This window comes from Cervus canadensis, chromosome 1, assembly GCF_019320065.1.
Source record: "Cervus canadensis isolate Bull #8, Minnesota chromosome 1, ASM1932006v1, whole genome shotgun sequence".
Lineage (NCBI taxonomy): Eukaryota > Metazoa > Chordata > Mammalia > Artiodactyla > Cervidae > Cervus > Cervus canadensis.
In genome coordinates, this window is record NC_057386.1 from 47,722,519 (window position 1) to 47,739,658 (window position 17,140).

General features: G+C 37.1%; 2 protein-coding genes across 2 annotated transcripts in view; both read right to left on the reverse strand.

Moving 5' to 3' along the window:
- APPBP2 (amyloid beta precursor protein binding protein 2) overlaps positions 1 to 17,140 on the reverse strand; it is a 63,383-nt gene that overhangs the window by 29,056 nt on the left and 17,187 nt on the right. Inside the window, exons 2-4 of the mRNA XM_043481886.1 lie at positions 15,491 to 15,579; positions 13,143 to 13,294; positions 8,977 to 9,100 (exon numbers count right to left, since the gene is read on the reverse strand). Of these exons, the coding sequence (XP_043337821.1) occupies positions 8,977 to 9,100; positions 13,143 to 13,294; positions 15,491 to 15,579 (365 nt within the window). The remainder of the gene's footprint in view (positions 1 to 8,976; positions 9,101 to 13,142; positions 13,295 to 15,490; positions 15,580 to 17,140) is intronic.
- On the reverse strand, positions 2,741 to 3,849 carry LOC122449963 (elongation factor 1-beta-like). The gene has a single exon (XM_043482086.1). It carries the CDS (start codon positions 3,468 to 3,470, stop codon positions 2,793 to 2,795), a length of 678 nt encoding a protein of 225 aa, XP_043338021.1. The 5' UTR covers positions 3,471 to 3,849; the 3' UTR covers positions 2,741 to 2,792.

The following is a 17,140-nucleotide window of genomic DNA, read 5'->3' on the forward strand; positions in this document are numbered from 1 at the left end:
ATACAGATTTGATAAGTTATCCAAATGGCTGAATGAGAAAAAAAAAATTAAATTTAGAGGATGAAATGTGCTCACCAATCATTTCTATAATACTAATAACTGCACTTCCAGCAAACTTCACTGTGGGTATTCTCCCTAAAAATAAGTTTCTGAAAATTAGTAACTGGCATATGATAGGGGTAGCAAACTAAGTATTTCATGCTAGAAAAGCACAGCTTGATATTTTCTCCAGTCTCTGATTATCTATTGAAACAAAAGGGCAAATTCAACATATGTACACTCTTCAGGGTCTGCGTGTTCATCTGGGCTTACAATGAGCAGGATGCAGGATCCAAGAAACTTCTGGTGCAACCGAGGATCTAATTCTATCTCAGCGTTCAGCCTAAAGAAAAGGCAGGCTCTCAAGGTTCTCCAAAAGTGGCATAACCATTAAGCACAGTCTTTTAATAGTTTTTAAAGACAGATTTTATTTTTTAGAGCCGTTTTAGGTTCACAGCAAAACTGAGAAGATAAACAGACTTCCCATATACCTACAATCCCATAGTATTTTATTTTATTTTATTTTTTATTTATTTTTTTGTCATACATTGATATGAATCAGCCCCATAGTATTTTATGACAACATAAAATCATAGCTACTTGATCAACAGCTATTATCAAAAGCAACCATTTAATTAGTTAAGTTACTCATTGTTTGAAGTGGAAAATATACAAATCTAAAGGCCACGCCACTTCCCTCATGGCTCAATTAGTAAAAAATCCGCTTACAATGCAGGAGACCCCAGTTCGATCCCTGGGTTGGGAAGATCCGCTGGAGAAGGGATAGGCTAACCCACTCCAATATTCTTGGGCTTCCCTTGTGGCTCAGCTGGTAAAGAATCGGCCTGCAATGCGGGAAACCTGGGTTCAATCTCTGGGTTAGGAAGATCCCCTGGAGAACGGAAAGGCTACCCACTCCAGTAGTCTAGCCTAGAGAATTCAATGGACAGTCCATGGGGGTCGCAAAGAGTCAGACACGACTGAGCGAGTTTCACTTCACAACACCTGGTCAAAGGCCACTAGTTTATAAATATATTTACTATAAGATTGAGCAAGATAACTAGTTTTAGACAGACATGACCAAAGTATGTTAAAAGTAAACCTGAAGGGAAAAAAAAATTCTCTCCTGCTTATCCAAGTGTATTTTTCTATGAATCATTCAAGAATTTTGGAAATAAATGATAAACTGAAAGGGGAGGGTTGGATAATAAAAATAAAGACTGGTGGAGTTTTTTATCATTGTGGTGAAATGTGTAACATGAAATTTGCCATGTTATCCATTTTAAAATGTACAACTCAGTGGCATTCATTTTATTTACCACATTGTACAGCCATCTTGCATTTCCGTAACATTTTCATCACCCCAGACACTCTATAATATACAATAGCTTCCCATTCTCTCTGTACATCCCCCAGCTCCTGGTAACCTCAATCTACTTGTTTCTATAAACTTATCTATTCTAGATATTTAAGTAAAATCATACAGTATTTGTGTTTTTGTATCTGTCATATTTCATCTGGAATACTACTTTCAAAACTCACCTATGTTGTCGCATATAGCAAAGTTGGTTGAATATTATTTTGCTGTATATCCACAACTGACCCTTGAACAATGTGGAGGCTGGGGCACTGGCCCTTTAGGGCAGTAAAAAAAACCTCCTCATATAAGTTTACAGTCGGGCCTTTGTATCCACGGATTCAACCAAGAATAGACCATGTAGTACTGTATTATGTATGTACTGAAAAAAAACCTGTGTATTAAATGGACACTCAACAGTTCAAACCCACGTTGCTCAAGGGTTCTTTTGTCAACGCATACTTGAGTCAATTCTATGTTTTGACCACTGTGAAACATTCTGCAGTGATCAGTAGCATACAGGGATCTGTTTGCGTCCCAGTTTTCAATTCTTTGGGATATATATACCTAGGACTGAAACTGCTGGGTTATATGGTAATTTTTGTGCTCATCTTTTAAAGAAACCACCAAACTATTCCACAGCAGCTGCTCTGTTTTACATTCTCATTAGCAATGCATGAGGATTCTAGTTTTGCCACATTTTTTTAAAAAATTATTTTAAAAATTTTCCTCCTGGTCCTGGACTTTTCTGATTTCTGATTCAATCAACTTGCTATAGATTTCATTAAGAATTTCTATGTTTTCCTTGGGTCAGTTTAGATAACTGTGTATTTCTAAGAAATACCTATCTGGTGTGGTTTTAATTTTAAATGGGGGAGCAAAGCACTGTGAGAGGAGGCAGATACTGCTGGTGCCCTAACCAAGGCATCTGCCTCATCTTATGATTACTGGTAGAACCCTGATTTTGTGAGGCACTGACTCCTTTCTTGTAGGCCTCATGACTAAATCATTAGTTTAAGCCAATCCTAACATAGGGATCCTATTCAGATTGCCAGTGATTGATTCAGAGGTAAACAAATGATCTAGCTCTGCCTAATGAGACACATGGGTAGGTCAGCTTGGTGGTTTCCAAGAAAGGCTCTTTTGTCATTAGAGATAAAATACGGTCTTTCTTCTGCTGGACAATGTGGAATCTGCATGGGATACCTCAAACCACAGGAGCATTCTTACAACCACTGGAGATAGAGGAGCCAAAAGATGGGGAAAACCTAGTGCCCTGATAACCTCTATGAATTCTGAATTAACCTACTTTGGAGATACTAGACTTTTACATACATATATATATTTTTTTTTGTCTTTCAAACTTTTATTTAAGGGCACTGATCCATGATAGATGTTAGATCTTGTTGAACGCAGCCACATCCATAGACTGTACATACTCATCGAAAGCAGTGATCTGCTCCTCCAGCATGTCTGTCCCAACTTTGTCGTCTTCAACTACACACTGTATTTGAAGTTTTTTAATGCCATACCCAACTGGAACTAGTTTAGAAGAGCCCCAGACCAAGCCGTCTGCTTGAATGCTTCTGACGCACTCCTCTAGTTTTGCCATATCGGTCTCATCATCCCAAGGTTTCACGTCTAATAAGATGGAAGACTTGGCGACAAGCGCTGGTTTTTTGGCTTTCTTTGACTCATACTGGGCAAGGCATCCTTCTCTTAGCCTCTTGGCTTCTTCACTTTCCTCCTCATCATCAGATCCAAAGAGATCAATGTCATCATCATCTTTACTATCTGTAGCTCCACTTTCTGTGGTGTCTTCCACATTAGCAGGACCATACTTGCCCAAAGCTTTCTTCACTCCTGGCAGGCTGGCCTTTTCCTTCTCATAAGATTTGATGTGATTATACCAACGGAGGGCATGACACAAGTCGGCAGGTGGTGGGCCGGAGACGGCTTCAAATACTGCCACATCTGCTTGTGATGGCACATACCCCTCTATGTAACTCTTGTCCGCCAAGTAGTCGTTGAGCACCTGGAGGCCAGCGGGGCTTTTCAAGTCTCCAAAACCCATGGCGACGGCTAATCTAGAACTGGGAGGCAGTCAAGAAAAAGAGGCGCGAAACCAGTGAGCGCCCAGCGCAAAGAGGAAAAAAGGGCCGCAAAAGGCCGGAAATCCCTTATATAGAAACGGAGGCGTTTCTCTCCGAGGCCCCCGGCCGCAGGTTAAAGGTCAAAGTACGTTAAGATTCTTCAAAGTAAAAAGCAAAGGCTCTGAATTAATGGCCCACAATTTATCCGTTGGCCTTTCTTTGCGCTTGGAAATCAATTAATAAAACCGGTATTTCTTAAATTGCTACCTCCAAGGTTTTCGAAGACTCTAGGACCCGCCCTCTGGGGGTGCCGGATATGGCCGAAAACGCTCGGCCTCAGCCGACAGGCCACTTCCGGCGGAACTCTACATATATTTTTTAAATCAAATTCTTTGTGTTTTTAGGGTGTATTGCTTATGTGCCTATGTGTGTGCATGCTCAGGTCTGACTCTCTGTGACCCCATGGACAGTAACCTGCCAAGCTCCTCTGTCCAAGCCATAGAGGGCTGCTATCTTAATTTGCTATATCTGGGTTTGTGACCTTTTTGTTTGTGGACTGTACGTTTTATTATCAACATCCTTTTTAATCGACTAACATTTTTTTTTACACTGAATTCTGCTTTTATTGTTGATATTACTGTTTGAGGCTATTTTCTTTTATATATATAAAAGAATATAGCTGGGTTTCATTTTTTCATCTTCTTGGCAGTCACCGTCTCTAGCTAGGGGAATTGAGCCCATTTATCTGTACTGTGATGACTGTATTTGGTTTTTTTTCACCTTTTTCATTTGTCATACACAGTTCTGTCCTCTATTCTCTTTGCTTCTATCCTGCTTGGACAAGTCTTCAATCATTCTTACCACTCCATCATTATTCTAATTTGGAATGTCGATCATATTTTTCCATTAATCAATTTATTATATACCCCTCCCTAAGCACTGACAATGTTTGAACATTAAATAATGATAGTCATTCATATTCCCCTCACTAGGATGACACTTATAACACTTCCTTATAGTACTACATTTTTCCAAATACATACTTTTAAAATAAGCTATCATATATGCCCAGTATAAAGCAAGCTGAACATAATAACATCAGCCTCCACCTTCCATCCAAAAAGGTTTTCTGCGAACTTGAACATATTAAGTTTTAGGCATATATGTAATAAAATTTTGAAATCTCTAATATTTAAATCATCTTTATGTTATGAATATTTAAAACCTAAATCACATTTTTAAAACTTACTTCTCTTCCTTGCAATTTATGAAATGTTACCAAACTATTCACATGCATCTTAAAACATTTATTTTCATCATCAAACTACTTTTTGAATCATCTAACAGTTTTTCAGAGTAAAACATTTTCACTTGTTTGAAAATTAGCACTTTTGAGTCTGGTATAATGTCACTAGAAATTTTATCCAAAGGGACCATCAACCATTTGCAAAGAATTAAGAATCACTGGACTTTCTCATTCCACCTAAGACAAGTGGACATCCATAATTTCTGCAACCAAACCATTTAATCCATCACATTTCAAAGAAATATTCAAGAAGCCAGTTAATAAAGAAATCTAACCCAACTATAAGGCTATGACTTCCAGAGTAATTCTAAACGTATTAAACTCCAATACTTTCTTTATTAATTTCTCTCTGGCTGCACGGGTCTTCCTTGTTGCTTGCAGGCTTTCTCCAGTTGCGCCGTGAGGCCAGTTGCTCAGTGCACTGGCTCCTCGCATGGTGGGGCAGGCGCTCTAGGGCACACAGGCTTTAGCAGCTGCAGCACGTGGTTGCAGGAGTCTGACACCTGGGCTTCAGTAGTTGCCTCACATCAACTATAGAGCACAGGCTCTGTAGTTGTGGCACATGGGCTTAGCTGCCCCAGGGCATGTGAATCCTCCCAGACCAGGGATCGAACCCGTTTCCCCTGCATTGGCAGGCAGATTCTTAACCACTGGACCACCAGGGAAGTTCTTCATTACTTTCTTAAAAAGAAAATTCAGGCAGGTGATCTCTATGAGCTTCCCGATGCTGGCACAGGCTCTTCTCAGGCTAACATTTCTTTCCCAAATAGTATTTTGTTGTTCGAAACAACAGACTTGAAAGAACATCACATAGTATGAGGGGCTTTGTAAGGCAACTCTTTTCAATCTTCAGGTGGAAAAAGAAAATCATCTTACATTTAATAGTAGGTGGTAACTGAGAATTTGTTATTTCCTTATTCTTAAAAAATATTTATTTCTTTGGCTATACCAGGTCTTGGTTGAGGTACTCAGATCTTTGATCTTCCTTGTGGTACTCTGGCTGGATCTTTCAGTTGCGGCATGTGGGATCTATTTCCCAACCAGGAACTGAACCCACACCTCCTGCACTGGGAGCTTGGAGTCTTAGCCACAGAATCACTAGGGAAAACTCTGTTTTTTTATTTTTATAATTTCATTTCCAGTTTGAAAAAGAAATTCCTATATAAGACATATTACAAATTCATAATTTGTTCATGTTCTTTCTACTCCATTATGTCTAGTATATATTACAATACTCACTGCTTATCACTGTTTCTACACTATCTTCCCCTACCTTGAGATTTGCAATTATTGAACTTTTTATCTGGTTAGAGAAATTTCTTTCTTATTTTACTTAGGAAAAAAACATGGAGATATATTTGGTCTCTATACACTTGAAAAATTTGAATTTTATCCTAAATGTTGTATAGTATTTTCAGAGCAATTGAGATACTGCTATTGTCTCCTAGCTTCTAATTTCTACTTATTCTTAGATTTCAAGAAATTCATCTTCCTAGGGCTCAGTGTTCTTTCTTCAATTTGGATTCAAGTCTTTTCCTCTTGGTTTGGCAAGTTCAATTTTTCACTTAAAATCCGCAAAATATACCAAAATAATAACTGTGGTTATTTCTGGGCAGCAGGGTTACAGATCATATTTATTTTCTCCTTCATAGATTTCTGAATGTTTTTGATTTGTTTGGTAATTGACACATCATACACAGAACAAAGTTATTAAACAGAAAAAAAGTTTAAGTAAAAGAAACTAAGTCGTGTCTTCAAGTAAAAAAACAAAGACTGAGAAATGGCACAAGGTTTAACAAGACGATTCTCCAATATCTGCTCTGTACCGCTTCCATTCCAGCCCAGATTAGAAACTGATTTTGTGCTATTAAATTTAAAAACACACTCTTAGATTATGCTCAAAACTCCTGGGGCTGGCTAAAGGATTTCATTAGCATCTGTTCTCCAAAGCAGAGCTTTCCCAACTCAAAAGCTAAGAATTATTTAATCTTTTTTCAAACAATACTATTATAATACTAAAAATTTTATCTTTGCCTATCATGACCAAGAATTTATCAAGTATAGCTGTGCAGAAGCCAATTTTATTCTGAAATTTCAAATTCTTAAGAACAAGATGTCTAGGTATACAGGCAGTAAGCTAGTATTATAAATAGTTCTGTTTCTTGGCACAGGTATTTTTCTATTCATATGTGCTTGTTCTAAAGACAGCCAAAACAGTAACTGAATTGATAGCAACCTAGCCAATATTTTCCCCTCTCCTCCTTCCTTAATGCAGACCCATGAGTTCATTTGGAGCTGTAAAATGCACAATTAAAAACGTTCTGCTCCCCAGACCACGTTACACTGGTTGGAGGATGTGCAGTCTGTCCCAGCTTTCTAGTTTCGAAGAGAGGTAAGCAAAGAAGACAGGCCTAGGCTTCTGAGAAAAACTATTTTTTCTGTCTGAAAAAAAGAACTCAGCTGGCATGAGCCTTTTGCCCTTCTCCTTGCCTGTAACATTTACTGACATAATGAGCTACATGCTAAAGTTGATAAGAAACAGGAAAGAGAAGAGGAGCCCTGGTCCTGGGAGAAAACAAAATCTTTTGGTTATATTGATGTAAAATTTATATAAGAGCCTTAAAATCAGACAGACAAGAGAAATGTTAGTTATCCAAAAGAAATCAATCTTCTGACTTCGTGAGTAAAAAGCAAGCATATATAAGAAAATGTTATACCTGTGGGTCAAAAGACTGCTTGCTATGAAAGAGGAATCTACAATGCCATCATACAAAATGGATTTTTTAAATTCTAAGTTAACTAGTTCATACACAAAGAAACATTTAGCTAGCCCCTAAAATCCCGTATGATATAGTCTAGCCTCCTATTCCTAGGACAGGCAGAAGTGGAGAGGAAAGACGACACAGATTATTTTTTATCAGTACTACAAAGTATAGGCCCAATAACCAATCCCTTTATAGCTTCTGCACACAATTATTATTATTATTGGGGCTTCCCTGGTGGCTCAGATGGTAAAGAATCCGCCTGCAATGCTGGAAGCCAGAGTTCGATCCCTGGGTCAGGAAGATTCCTCTGAAGAAGGGAATGGCTACCCACTCCAGTATTCTTGCCTGGAGAACTCCATGGAGAGAAGAACCTGGTGGGCTACAATTATTGGGGTTGCAATTATTACTATAATTTATCATAAAATATCTCTGGGCAAATGTCCTAAGCTTCTAAAATATTATTTATAACTAAGTTTCCACATTATAAAATTAACTTCAGGATTTGAAGTTTTGTCTAACACAAGTGAGCCCTGTATAAAACAGTATAATAACCTCAAAAGACTGAGCAGAGAGCATTAGTAAATGTTAATATAAATCAACAATGGTTTTATGTAAAAGAACCTATATTCCACCTCTCAAGAGGTTCAGATTTAATTAACTCATCTCTAAGATACAAAAGAAATATCATCACTTATTCAGTAAAAATATAATAAATTCAGTAAATTGACCAGACTCTGTTTAACTTATGACAAAGAATTACTTCATTATTTTTTAAACTTTATTTCAACTTTCCTTTAGTTTTATTAAAAAAAAAAAAAATTCTTTTAACGAAATGTCAAATCAAACTGGGGGGGGACACAGAGTTTAAGAAAACCTACATGAAAACGGCTAAAACTAAATGCTACATGTAGAAAAAAATAAAGATCATAAAAGCACAGAGTACTTCTGAATTTGCTTGTCTTTAAGTATATCTGTTAAAAAATGAATTTTCAAGAAGTTATTTGTAAGTAAAATATTAATCGGGTTATGTACGAGTCCAGAAATGTAAACAAACATTTCTGTTTGTTACAAGCAACCCAAAAAACACCCAAGAAATAAGTATATTTCTTCTCCAAGCATCCAGTGCCTAGTACAGCATTCTATAAATATTTGTTGAATGAATGAACAAACCAGGTCTATGACAAAGAAAAAAGATATATATAAAACACAGTCTGGTTTGTAACACTTCAATCTAAGCTGTCTATACCAAGACAACTCTATTTTGGTGATGAGAGACAGGAGGCCAGACTGGTGAAACTGACACATGAATGTCATCTCAGAAGGTTAATCAAATGTTGGAGTTCGCTTAGACGAGCTACAACTAGAAAAGCCACTAACACCATTACAGAATGTAATTACAGGACTGCTCCAACTTACCTCACACAACATTCTACTGCACGAAACCAATGAGGCATCTCATCATGTAGAGTACACAACTGGAGGCAAGACAGAAAAACCTTCTCGGCATCACTGTACCAGCCTGCATCTGAAAGAAAGCCACCTAGAGGACAAGAAAAACCAAAAGCTTCAGATAATTTAACAATCACCTGAAAGCTAAAATGACATGCTTACCATGAACGTTATCTAAAATGGAAAAAACCTCTGTGTTTATTAGTCCAAAACAAAGACACCAACTATGAAATTTTTAAAATACTTTCAAACAAACTAGTGGCATTAGATCCAAGTTGAATCCCTGAATAAGGAACCAAGAGTTTTAACCCTCTAAAAATATTCCACTAAGAGCTGACATTTTCCAGTTAATTAGCCACTATACTTAGTGATTTTTCTAACATTTTCATCACGCAGGGTTAACATTAACTTTTCAATCAAATAAACTTCATCTTCTTCCAATAAAGCACAAGATAGAGGACACACAGATTAAGAGAGACAGTAGTGCTAGATCATCTTTTTTTTTTTTTTAGCAATAAATTAAACTGCTGTCCTTCAACAGTCCTAATGCACTGAGCATCTAGGCATCACTTCCTTAGAATACTGTCCATCTTTTTTGAGGCTCAATACCCCCTCCTAGTGGTTTAATACATTTTTTGATAGTGCCAATTAGTCTTAATAGTGTCAATAGGAACTGGGTTGAAGAAAAAATATTTTGCTCAGACTGGTGTTTTATGTTTAACTGTGTGTAATGAAACAAATATTTTAAATGGAGAGAAATGTGCCTTAGAATACTTCTTCCCCTAAATATGATTATTATTTTAGGGTACTCACTAAATGACTAGATTAATGTGATTATAATAGTCATATTAAGCAATCTCCTACTCATCATCTCAACATACTGAGCACTGTGCTGGTTATTAGGCTATCATGTCTTTCAGCTTCAAACCAACCTTTCTAGACTATTTGATGATGCGGAGCTAGGACTCTATTATCCCATTTCTCCTTTGCCAGCTGGTTCCCTGGTAGTCTCTATAAAAAAAGGCATTAGAGAGAAAGCTGCAAGACTGCAGAAGTAAGAGACACTCCCCAGTACCTTCTGGTTTCTGCCAGAAAGGGCTCTGCTGACAGTGCCCAAAGGTGACGCTTCTTTACTCCGGCAGTGCAATTCATCTCTGTAAGTTAATTTCAGTTGCAGATTTCCAACACTTACAAATCTAGATTCACAGTATCCCATCAAAGAACTAGTCACTGAGGTGCCCCTCCTAGAGGTCAAGATTCTAGACCCACGGGCCTCTTCTCAGAATCCTGAGGCACCCATACCAGTGAAGCAGGATCCCAGCTTTGCAATGACCATGCGGCTTGTGGAATCTTAAGTTTTAAAACCTTTGAACTGTATACTCTGACTGGGTAAACTGCATGGCCTATGAAGTACATCTCAATAAAGCTGCAATTTTTAAAAAAGTGTACATCACACAGACTTCTGGTATGAAGTTTTTTCACTGTTTCAGTAATTTTAGGATCAAGACTGATAATACAGATGTTCAATCTGGCTCCTTACAGAGGCCAGATTGATATGAGTATAGAGATAACAGAAGATCTCAGTGACTATTAGCCTTCCTGCCTTTTGTCTTCCTTAATACTAAATATCTCCTACATAGATTTTTACATGACCATCTAGGACTAAATGGATGTCAATATTAACATTCATCAAGATCATAAACACTCTACTGTTAACAGACATTCTTAGTCATAATTCTTTGTTGCAATTTATAGTCCATGGGACTATCAAAGGATAAATGATGAAAATTTTTTTCAGAAAAGGATGTTGAGTTCCTCCAGCAAACTGTCTATGACCACTACAAAAAATTTTCTCTAATATTGAAGGAAATGTTCATGAAAATTTGTTGGTGAAGAATATATGTGGATGTGCAAGAGAGAGACACACACACATTAATGTGAGAAGTTAAAAATGAATGGTAGACATATGTAAAATAGATGACATAGACATATGTAAAACAGGGCAAGTTTGATGCATGAAGCAGAGCATCCAAAGTTCATGCTCTGTGACAACCCAGAGGGATAAGGTGGGGAGGGAGGTGGGAGGGAGGTTCAGGATGCGGGGGACGACACATGTATACCTGTGGCAGATTCATGTTGATGCATGGCAAAACCTATCACAATATCGTAAAGCAATTATCCTCCAATTAAAATAAATAAATAATTTTTTTTAAAGAATGGTAGAATGTGATGATGGAACAGTCCTGTATCCTGATGGTAATGGTGGTTATATGAATATTTACATGGAATCAACTGCATAGAAAAAGCACACATGACAACTCAAAAACCAAACACTCCAGTTAAAAATGGGCAGAGGACCTGAATAGACATTTTTCCAAAAAAGACTTACAGATGACCAACAGACACATGAAAAGATGCTTAACATCACTAATCATCAGGCAAATGCATATCAAAACCACAATGAGATATCACCTCCTACCTATCAGGATGGCTATTACCACAAAACAACAATTAACAAGTATTCATGAGAATGTGAAGAAAAAGGAACCTCCTGCACTGCTTGTAGGATTGTAAACTGGCACAGCTACTATGGAAAACAGTATGGAGGTTGCTCAAAAAATAACAAATAGAACTGCCATATGATCCAGCAGTCTCACTTCTTAGTATTTACCCAAAAAAGGCAAAAACACTAATTCAAAAAGATACATGCACCCCAATGTTCACTACAGCATTATTTATAATAGCCAAGATATGTAAGCAACCTAAATTCATCAATAGATGAATGGACAGAAAAGGTATGAGATACATTTTATACACACATACAGTAGAATACTATCCAATCAGAATTTTTTAAAAAAGGAGAAATCTTGCAACACAGATAAATCTAAAGGGTATCACGCTAAATGAATTAAGTCAGAGAAAGAAAAATATCATATTATCTCACTTATATGTAGAATCCAAAACAAAATGAAAATAGAGTCATAAATACACCAACCAAACAGCTGGTTGCCAGAGAAAGGAGGTGGGGATGGGGTGAAATAGGTGAAGGGGATTAAGCGGTATGAACCTCCAGTTAGAAAACTGGAGTATAATATAGGAATGTAATATACAGCCTAAGAAACATGGTCAATATTATTGTAATAACTTTGTATGGGGACTATACTTGTCACGCAATCATTTCATAATGCATACAAATTCCAAATCATTGTGCAGTATGCCTGAAACCAACATAATACTGTAGGTCAACTACATTTAAACACACACACACAAATGAGTATATATAAAAACTAATGAATGTTAAATATTGGATTGGTCAGAAAGTTCCTTTTGAGTATTTCTGTAAGATGTTACGGAAAAACTGGAACAAACGTTTTGGTTGACCTAATAGGTTTGTAGTCTAGGTAAAACTATTAAACCAGTATCAATTTCCTGGTTTTGATACTGTCAGTGAGTCTACAATCATTTCAAAATAAGTATTTGACAAAAAAGGGTAGCAATAACTTCAATAATAAGTGCCTGAAACATATTTACCTATGTAAATAATTTATTAAAGTCATATTAAAATATTATGCAAAAGTTAAACAGTATTTTTTTGTACGTGTAGCATAAAAATCTTTTTAGAATCCTTTTCCATTTATGTTTTCAATATTCTTGAATATGCCCATGAGGAATGCAGATTTACCCTCATTGTAGAGATGGGAAAACTCAGGTGCCAAAACAACTTTGTCCCACGTCACAGCTGTGAAGAGGCTGGTAGCAGTCTGACACAGTAGAAACTTAACTGGTATGGAATCACAAACCCACAGGGTTCTAAACTTAGCTCCATTACTATGTGACTTGAGCAAGTTACTCAACTTTTCTGAGACTATTTCCTCATTTGTAAGATGCTATTAATACCATCACATCACTAGAATTTCATGAGGATTTTTTTTGAAAGATAGTATTTAAATGCATAGTATAGTCCTCAGCACAAAGTTAATGTTCAGCGTATCACACCTAACTCTTCTGAGGTTTTCCTCATAACCTCTTTATGCTGACTGTGGGAATGTACTGGGAGAATCCTATAATGCCAGCAGGTTTAATTCTGAGTCATGTCACAGGACAAAACACTCCTCTATTTTACCATGACCTACCTAAGACAAAGCCAACCTGAATGGCTTTCTCCTTTACTGCAGCATCTGATTCTGCTATATAAGAGCACCGTCTACTGAATGAGTAGGCTAAGACTGAAGCAACTTTCACACCATGATCCATCAAAGCCTGGAAACAATGATGAAGCAAATGTCTGAAAGAGAAGGAAAAGGTCATTATTGTTATTATAAAGGTAACATATTTTGTCCTTTTAGAAAACACTTATTTGCCTTTTTGAAGTAATAATACCATTATTTTCAAAGATGGGTTAAGATAAAAGCAGCTTTTTGCCTGTTATGATGCCATAATAATTCACAGTTAGCCTAATATTTGTTACTCAGTGAACTGATTCTATATGTGTACACTGATGACAGTGAAGGATAAAATGAACTTCTAACATCAATTTTAAAAACCAAATTATCTTGTAGTTCAACAATGACCCAATTTAAAAACGGGCACTAGATCTGAATAGAGATTTCCCCAAAGAAAATACACAAATGGCCAATAACCACAAGAAAAGGCGCTCATTATCATTAGTCATTAGGGAAATGCAAATCAACTCACAAATGAAATACCACTTCACACCATCTAAGATGGCTATAATAATACTTAAAAAGTGATGGCAAGGATATGGAAACATTTGAACCTTCATACATGGGTGTGTGTACGTATGCTAAGTCATGTCAGTTGTGCCTGATTCTTGCGACCCTATGGACTATAGCCCACCAGGCTCCTCTGTCCATGGGATTCTCCAGACAAGAATACTGGAGTGGGTTGTCATGCCCTCATCCAGGGGATCTTCCCAAACCAGGGATCGAATTTTGTTCTCTTGCATTGGCAGGTGGGTTCTTTACCACTAGCGCCACCTGGGAAGCCCTCATACATGATAGTAGGGACATAAAATGGTGCAGCTGCTGTGGAAAACAATTTAGGGGTTACTCAACCTAGTTACATATGCATACAAGAGAACATTATGTTCACACAAAGTCTTGTCCATGAGCACTCACAGCAGCATTATTCATAATAGCCAAAAAGTAGAAACAACCCAAGTGTCCATCAACAGATGACTAAATAACCAAAACATAGTATATCCATATGATGTAAAATTATTCATAAAAAGGAATGAAGTACTGAAACAACAACCACGAATGAATCTTGAAAACATTATAAGTAAAATTCAGTCACAAAAGAGCATGTATTTTATGATTCCATTTATATGAAATGTCTAGAATACATACATCCAGAGACAGAAAGTAGATTATGGGGAGGCCAGGGACTAGGGGTAAAGAGAAACAGAGAGTGACTGTTAACGGGTACCAGGTATCTTTTTGGGATGATGAAAATGTTCCAGAATTAGACAGTGGTGATAGTTGCAGAAACTTATGGAAATACTAAAAACCACTGAATTGTACAATTCAAAATGGTGAGTTTATGGTATGTGAATCATCTCAATAAAAAAACTGTTTTAAACAAAACTGTAAATAACAAAGTCACTGCTTTGGATAAAGGAGAGGAAAAGTCAAACTACATGCTTTTAGTTTCACAAATACATTAAACACTTATCAAGGGATTTGGACTTGGTGAAAGATAACCTGAGAGATGAAAGAGAGGTAGTCTACTAAATCTTCACAATGGCCATCTTTAAAACTGCATAGAGAAATTATTAAAGAATTTTTTAGGAAAGTTTTCCTATAGCCTTCTTGTCCCAAAATGAAGTTCTCATCTGTTGTTTTTCTACAGATTAATTTTAATTAATCAACTAACCAAGAAATTTCTCTTAGGTTAAGTACATAGGCATCATTCCAAAGGCATCCCTGAACAGTGAAATCATGTGATTTACTTGTTGATCACTGTATCATCCCTTTCTAAAATACAAATTCCATGAGGAAGAGACCTTGAGGAACTTACTGCTGTAACCCAACATCTAAAACAGTATCTGACACACAGGCATTCTAACAAGTATTTACTTAATTTGTTGAACAAATGAAATAACTTGCCAATGTTCATACTAGAGATTGTAGAGTATTTTGTAAACCTATCTTCTTATTTTCCTAGAAATGTAGGTTAGAAAAAAGAAATGGCACTTAAATTTAGGGAAGAATAACAGCAAGAACAATCAAAGGCCATGTCACCTACACCTACATGTAACTCCTACCACATAATAGCCAGAACATGGTAGATGAATTCATTCTTTGTTTTTTGAACACAGAAAGCAAGGGTGGTATTGATGTTTTCAAAACAAAATAATGTCCCTAAGGCTACTGAATTGTAAACTTAAAAAATGATCACAATGGTAAAATTTAGAATATGTATAGTATAGTTTACCACAATTGTTACAAAATGAATTTACCTTTTATCCAAAGCTCTCAATACTTTACCAAAAACTTCCAATTCACAAAATTCACTGCCCAGTTGACACAAGCGTCCCTGCTGGTATAGCTGAAATTAAAAACAAACAAAAAATAGATCACTGAAAAAAATTTAATCCAATTTCTACTTTAATGATACTTATAAATATAATTTCATGGACTTAATACTTCATGAATCATGACTACTGCTCAAAGTTACAATTACACAGTAATATCAGAAAAGATGCTTATGCTAAGAGAAATGTAATGCCAAATTAACAAATCTCTGTAATTCATACATTTTAACAGTCATATAAAATAGCTAGATATTAATATTTATAAAAGAGCATCTGGTAAATGCTAAGTAACAAAAAATGCTATATATTATAATTATCTATTAAACATTAAAACAGTTATAGTCAAGAAACTTTTTTCCTTAAAACTGGATCAAGTAAAATTATCAAAATAATAGCAAAGATAATGTCCAGAAGCCAGAAATAGGCACTATGCCCCATTAAGGGCTCTTCAGACCACACGAATCTCAGATCAGTACTGGGCATGAAACTTCACAAGCAGACTAACAGTACATCATGTCTAAAGCAATCCAGTATGGCACGATTTCTAATCATGTCACTCATTCATTCCTTTTGCCTGACTTTCTAAAACTTCCATTTAAAACAATATTTAAATAAATGTATTTATTAAATGTTTATCCCAAATAATACATACACACAGTTAAAAAAAAAATACTACTGCCCCTCTTTCCCATGCCTCAACTTCACCATATGTTACTCAATTTATATTTGCTCTACAGCGCCTTATGGAAGGCAGAGATTTTGCTCTATCAACTCACTTTCTACATAAGCACTTAATACTTAGCTCATTTGACAAAAACATGTGTTTCAGAAAGAGGACATGCTCCTGAATTCATTTGCCAAATAGGCTAGTTAATTTTGCACAGGGAAAACATACTACAGACTCAACCAGCAAACTCGGGGATAAATCACTAGTCACGATGGGGGTGGAGTGTGTGTGTGTTGGCGGGGGGGATATATGGGGGGTGTGTGTGTCAGTCGCTCAGTCGTGTCTGACTCTTTGCAACTCCATAGATTGGGGCCCGCCAGCCTCCCCCATCCATGGGAATTTCCAGGCAAGAATACTGGAGTGGGTTGCCATTCCCTTCTCCAGGGGATTTTTCCGACCCAGGGATCAAACCCTGGTCTCCCGCCTTGCAGGCAGACTCTTTACTGTCTGAGCCACTAGGGAAGACTAGTCATGATGGGGGCCAGGTCATATTAGGCAGATATAGGACTACCACGCAACAATGACCACTTTGCAGGGACTTCCCTGGTGGTCCAGTGGTTGGAATCCTCCTTCCAATGCTTGGGATGAGGTTCGAACCCTCGTCAGGGAACCAAGATCCCACATGCCACAGGGCAACTAAGCCCGCAGCACGACTACTGAGCCTGCATGCTCCAGAGCCCATGATTCCCAGGAGAAGGCCACGGGAAACAACCAAGACTCATCACAGCACACACACCCCCTCCCCCCGCCCCGAAGACTTCTGTGAACCATCCATGATGACTGCTGGGGGGAGAGAGGGTAAGAACTACCTACCACATGCTCAGGAAGGGGAGGCAGAAATGTTATCT